The 6,000-nt window shown below is 52.5% G+C and overlaps 1 protein-coding gene across 1 annotated transcript; it reads left to right on the plus strand.

Moving 5' to 3' along the window:
* Positions 1-2,306: 2,306 nt before the first annotated feature.
* Positions 2,307-5,419, plus strand: Trappc5 (trafficking protein particle complex subunit 5). The gene is made up of 2 exons (XM_038345533.2): positions 2,307-2,441; positions 4,805-5,419. The coding sequence occupies exon 2, from the start codon at positions 4,814-4,816 to the stop codon at positions 5,378-5,380; it is 567 nt and encodes a 188-aa protein (XP_038201461.1). The 5' UTR covers positions 2,307-2,441; positions 4,805-4,813; the 3' UTR covers positions 5,381-5,419.
* The last annotated feature ends 581 nt before the right edge of the window (positions 5,420-6,000 follow it).

Genomic DNA, 6,000 nt, shown 5'->3' on the forward strand with positions numbered 1-6,000 from the left:
TCTCTCTCTCTCTCTCTTGTTTTTTTTCGAGACAGGGTTTCTCTGCAGCTTTAGAGCCTGTCCAGGAGCTAGCTCTTGTAGACCAGGCTGGTCTCACACTCACAGAGATCTGCCTGCCTCTGCCTCCCGAGTGCTGGGATTAAAGGCGTGTGCCACCACCGCCAGGCACAAACTTCTCTTGAAAGTAATGCTTGCAAAGCTGTTTGCTGCTGTTTCTGCTTGATTAAGATTCAGTCACCTGGTCTTTTCACCTTACTTAATAAAGGATCTCTTTGTGTTTGATTTGTGCTTGGAAATTGGTGTTTGGGTGTGGTCTGTACCTAATCCAGGGTCCTAGAGGAGCACCCACCAGTACAAGGGTCCCTCCAGGAATAATAATTCTTTAGAGAGCTCACCTCATTGCCAGAACCCATGTGAAAGGTCACATATGTTGGTGCACAACTGTAATCCCAGTGCTGAGGAGACAGAGCCAGGGGGATCCATGGGGCTCATGGTCAGCCACCCTGGCTGAATTGGGGAACTCTAAGTCCCAGCCAGAGACTCTGTTTCAAAAAGGAAACCAAAGCCAGGTGTGGTGCTGCATGCCCTTAATCCCAGCAATCAGGAGGCAGAGGCAATCAGAGCTCTGTGTTTGATGCCAGCCTGGTCTAAACACCCAAGGTTGACCTCTAGCCTCCACAGGCACAGGGCCTCCTCCTCTTCCTTCTCCTCTTCCCATTTGAGACAGGATCTCATTATGTAGCTAGCCCTGACTGGTCCGGAACTCCCTGTGTAGATCAGGCTGCCCTCAACTCATAGAAATCTACCTGCCTCTCCGCCTATTGAATGCTGGTAATTATTAAGGGTGTGTGCTCCCCTATGCCTGGTTACATGCACATTTCTGCATGCATGAGCACGCACACACACAAGCACACCACACACACAATATTAAAATGAGCTTAGAGTTGAGGATGCCGCCTATCAGTAGAACACTTGCTCAGCACATGTGTGGCCCTGAGTCCCACACTTAGCACAGAAAAACCAAACAATTCCGGTTACTGTTTTATACCATTTCAAATGTGGCTGCTAGGATGTTTTAATTGAAGATGTGGTGCCAGGACATGGTGCGGCTGGAAAGCACTTGCTTAGCATGTGTGGGGCCCTAGGTTTCACTTCCAGCACTGTAAAATAAATCAATTCATCATGCAGCTGTCATATGCCTGTTGGAGATATGAATGGACTTCAGGAAAAAGTGACCTACGTTCTTTCTGCCTTTTGCATTTCCTCTTATCAAGGTCAGCTAAACACAGGAAGAGCTGGGCACACATGTCATCCCAGTGTCCAGGATGCCAAGGCATCTTGATTTTGTGGCCAGCGTGGGCTACATAGCAAGGCTCGTTCAAACAACCAACAACCAACCAATGAACAGCACAAAAACGATTAAGGGGCTGGGGAGGAGTCTCCATGGGTAAAGTACAAGCATGAAGACTTGAGTTTGATTCCCAGTTCCAGAGAGAGAGAGAGAGAGAGAGAGAGAGAGAGAGAGAGAGAGAGAGAGAGAGAGAGAGGAAGATGGGGGTGTTGGTGCACACCTATGACCCCAGAACAGCTGCCAGAGATGTGTTTGTAGGGCAGATAGGATTTCCTGAGATGCTGCCAGCTAGCAGAAATGGTTACCCCAGGTTCAGTAAGATAGACCCTGTCTTAAAAATAAGTCCCAGAGCAATAGAGATATCCACTCAGTGTCAACCTCTGGCCTCTCCTCACAGGAAGGTGGGCACACGAGACACAGACAAAGAGGAAATATTAGTGGTCAGAGGGCTCCGCAGGTAAAACCGCCTGCTGCTCAGGATGATGGCCTGGGTTTGATCCTGATGGATGAGGAGAATCCATTTCTGCAAGTTGTCCTACCACTTTCACTCCTGACCCATAGAAATACACAACAAATAAATACATGTAACCCTACCACTGTTACTAAAGCATTGGAGCCACACCTTTCGTGGAAGATGGAAAAACATCCCCGGATTAAAGTGTCCTTCATCCATAGTGTCCTTCATCACACGTCTGGGTAAACCGCGAGAAAATACGTCACACCTACACTTCACGATAGTCATAAGAAAACATGTACCCCAGGGCATGTCTGTGCTCCTGCTCAAAGGCCAAGCTGGCTCTCCTAGTCCAGAGCAGGCTGGAAGTCTGGGCCGCTGGCCTGGGAAGGACGCGCGCGCCCCCTAGCGACCCTTCTTTGTCACCGCATCACCCCGCCCCTCCGTGAGCTCAGTTTAGCCCACATGCGCCTGCGCACTCGGGCTTTTTTTTTTTTTTTTTTTTTTACGACGCCGTCAAGAAGTTCCGCTGAACCTACGGCAGCCCGGTTCCGGTTCAGACCTTTCCCGGCCTAACACTCTACTGCACGCAAGGGGCTCGTCTTTTCTCTGTGCGTCCCGAGCAAGCGTTCCCGGGTGAGTCTGTTTTGGGTTTTGGGAGGTAATGCGGGTTTTGGGGTCCCGGCCCTTGAAAAGCTCAGCGGAACAGCCTTGTGGCGCGCTCTGCACTGTCTGCTCCCCAGCTGGGTGGCAGGATGGTCCGTCCTGATCTCCCAGGACCGGGTCCCTAGGATGTGCTTTGTAAGGGCGGGCCTCCGGCTCCGGTCCATCCCCCCAGAAGTGACGAAGGTTTCACCTGGAGACGCGCCGGGGTCCAGCTCCTCGGCGGAGTCTCCATTCACTGCTGCCCCCCCCCCCCCCCCCACTGAAGGCACGGGAGGCCCCGAGGCTCCCAGCGCCTCCTTCTGGCTCCTCCACTAGTTTCCCCACCATCCGTGCAGCCTTCTAGAGAGTTTGTGCGATGCGACCTCCCAATGGGAAATCTATAGTTAAGGGTCAACGTGGAGACACATAGACACCTTCTGTGCCGCCCCCCGCCCCGGATATAGGGCTGGGGATTTTCTACACACTCTCCTGGCTTGGCCCTGACTCACCCTCTTTCTGTCAGTCACTTGCTTTCCTGGAGGGGTTGAGCAGGAAGGTCTCCAGGGTAGTCTGGGCTGGAGCACCCGCCAGCTAGGGAAAACATAGCTGACTGTCCTCTGTCTCCTCACCGTTCCTCAGCCGTCCGCTTTAAAGGCAGGGTGTATTAGAGCCTTTCTCGTTGTTGCTGTGGTCAGATCTCTGACAGAAGCGACTAAAAGAAGGACAGGTCTCTTTATGCGACCATCCACAAGACATGGCAGGGGCCTGAGGCAGCTGGTCGCCTTGCACCTTCCCCCCCCCCCCCCCCCCCCGACAGAAAGCAGAGATGAGTGACGCGCTCAGGTGACTTCATCCTTTTTATTCGGCGATGTCCACATTCAGAGTGGATCTTCCCTGAGTTAAACTTACCTGGAAATCCAGAGGTGTGTTTTCATGGTGATTCTAAATCTAGGTAGTGAAGGAGAACCATCTTGCAGGGTCTCACTGTGGCCTAGGTAGCCCTGGAACTCACTCGGGCTGACCTGTTTTAGCGTCATACTGCCTCAGGTACTGCCTGAGTGCTGGGGTTACAGGTGTGTGCCTCCGCACCCAGTGCCATATGTCATCTTTATGCCACCTTCAGTTTCAGCCATTCTCCTGCCATGTGCTAACTTCTTGAAAGTTACGCTTTTATTCAGTGCATGTTTGTGTGTTTGTGAGCGTGCATGGGGGTAAGAGGACAGCTTTTGAGAGTGAGTTCTCACCTACTATGTGAGTTCTGGGGGCTAAACCTGGGTTATCAGGCAAGTGTCTTTACTCCTGAGCCATCTTGCCAGTCCTGGTGATAGTTCTTTAGGAAGACTATCTGTTTGAAGCTTGTTTTGTGTATATGGGAGTTCTGTCTGCACACACACACACGCACACACACACGCCTGGTGCCTTCAACAGCAGAATAGCTCCTGGAATCAGTTACAGAAGGTCCACATGATTCACCATGTGGGTGCCGGGATTCAAACCCAGCCCTTCTACAAAGCAACAAATATTCTTAACTGCTCAGCCTCCCCCCCCCCCCACCTTTGAGACAAGGTCTCATATAGCCCAGGTTGGTCTCAGACTCCATATGTAGTGGATGATGACCTCTGACACCTGATCCTCCTGCCTCTGCCTCCACCTCCTGAATCCTGGGATTGCAGAAGTGTGTCACTGTACCTGGCTTTATACAGTGCTGGGTATTGGACCTAGGATTTCATGCATACTAGGTGAGCTCTGTACCAGCTGAGTTGTGTCCCCAGCTGCAAGTGCTTTTCATGAATAAGAAATCTCTTGGGTCTCCAGCTTTCCGGTCGTTTCCGTTGCTCCCAGTTAATCCCCTTTAAAGATTTCTTTTTAATTTTTCATTTTTCATTATGCATATGCATGTGTGTCTGAGTGTGGGTTTGTGCATGTGAGCGCAGTGCCAGCAGAGGCCAGAGGCACCGATTCTCCCTGGAGCTAGGGTTACAGGTGGTTGTGAGCCACCTGAAGTGAGTGCTGGGAACTAAACTCTGAACTCAAGTGCTTACAAGAGCAGGACATGCTCGGAAGTGCTGAGTCATCTCTGCATCGTCTCTACTTCTCATCTGTCTTCGTTTCCCACTGGCTGGCAAGATTATAGAGCTCTCCTCCACTGTTTATGCTTTGCTTGCTAAAGCTTATGGGGTGCGGTTTACCACGAGTTTGAATGTCGGGTTTCCTTCTTATCTGTTTGGCGCTGTAGTGCCCAATGCTGGTGCAGCTGGGTTGTGTGGGTATCCTAGAGCCTCTCCAGGTTCTCCCTCTGGCGCTTGGTGCCAGGCCTCCTCCATCCATCACCCTGACTTTTGGTCTCCCTGCAGGGCGGCGGTATGGAAGCTCGTTTCACGCGCGGGAAATCGGCGCTGCTGGAGCGCGCACTGGTGCGGCCACGCACCGAGGTGAGCCTGAGCGCCTTTGCCCTTCTGTTCTCCGAGCTGGTGCAGCACTGTCAGAGCCGCGTATTCTCTGTGGCCGAGCTTCAGGCACGCCTGGCTGCCCTAGGCCGCCAGGTGGGCGCCCGCGTCCTGGATGCCCTGGTAGCCCGGGAAAAGGGTGCCCGGCGCGAGACCAAAGTGCTGGGTGCGCTGTTGTTCGTCAAGGGCGCAGTGTGGAAGGCACTCTTCGGCAAGGAGGCCGACAAGCTGGAGCAGGCCAATGACGACGCCCGCACTTTCTACATCATTGAGAGGGAGCCGCTCATTAACACCTACATCTCGGTGCCGAAGGAGAACAGCACACTCAACTGTGCCAGCTTCACGGCGGGCATTGTGGAGGCTGTGCTCACACACAGTGGCTTCCCTGCCAAGGTTACAGCGCACTGGCACAAGGGGACCACACTCATGATCAAGTTTGAAGAGGCCGTTATCGCCCGAGATCGGGCCCTGGAGGGACGCTGACCCCACAGGAGATAAAGGATGAGCAGATCCCGTTCCTAAGCTTGTGTTGTGTCTTGTGTAGGGGCGCCAGATCTGCCCACACCCTGATCCGGGTCCCGAGTCCCAGGCTGAGGGAGTCCGGAGGCAAGTGTGTCAGGCATAGGTAGAGAGTAAAGAAGTTGACAGTGGACTGACCTAGCTTCTGACTTTAAGATGAGGTTGGAGGGTTGGGTGTACTGGGGAGATGGGGCACCTTGGGAATTGTCTTTGGGGCCTGTAGGCTGGAGAGATGGGGGCAGGGATATGAGGTTAAGAAGAACCAGGGCCTGGCAAACTGCCAGTGCTGTCGCCCAGTTGGTCGGGTGCCTTGGGTTTGATTCCTTATGCCACATAAACTGGGCATAGTGGTGCAGATTGTCTCATCCCAGCACTAGGAAGGTAGAGGTAGAAGGATCAGAAGTTCAAGACCATCCTCCGCTACTTAGCAAGTTTGAGACCAGCTTTGGCAGCACAGGACTCTTTCTTAAACAAGTTTCAGTCGGGGAACTTTCCCCTTGAAACTCACTTTTCCTTAATCTACGTTTGCTCTTAAGAAAAGGTAGATGTTAAAGGAGAGGGCATGGTCTTAGGACTAAAATCTA

Source organism: Arvicola amphibius, chromosome 10, assembly GCF_903992535.2.
Source record: "Arvicola amphibius chromosome 10, mArvAmp1.2, whole genome shotgun sequence".
Lineage (NCBI taxonomy): Eukaryota > Metazoa > Chordata > Mammalia > Rodentia > Cricetidae > Arvicola > Arvicola amphibius.

Excerpts from the sequence above, each read along its gene's own strand:
- Trappc5 (XM_038345533.2), top strand. The coding sequence starts at position 4,814 with ATGGAAGCTCGTTTCACGCGCGGGAAATCGGCGCTGCTGGAGCGCGCA.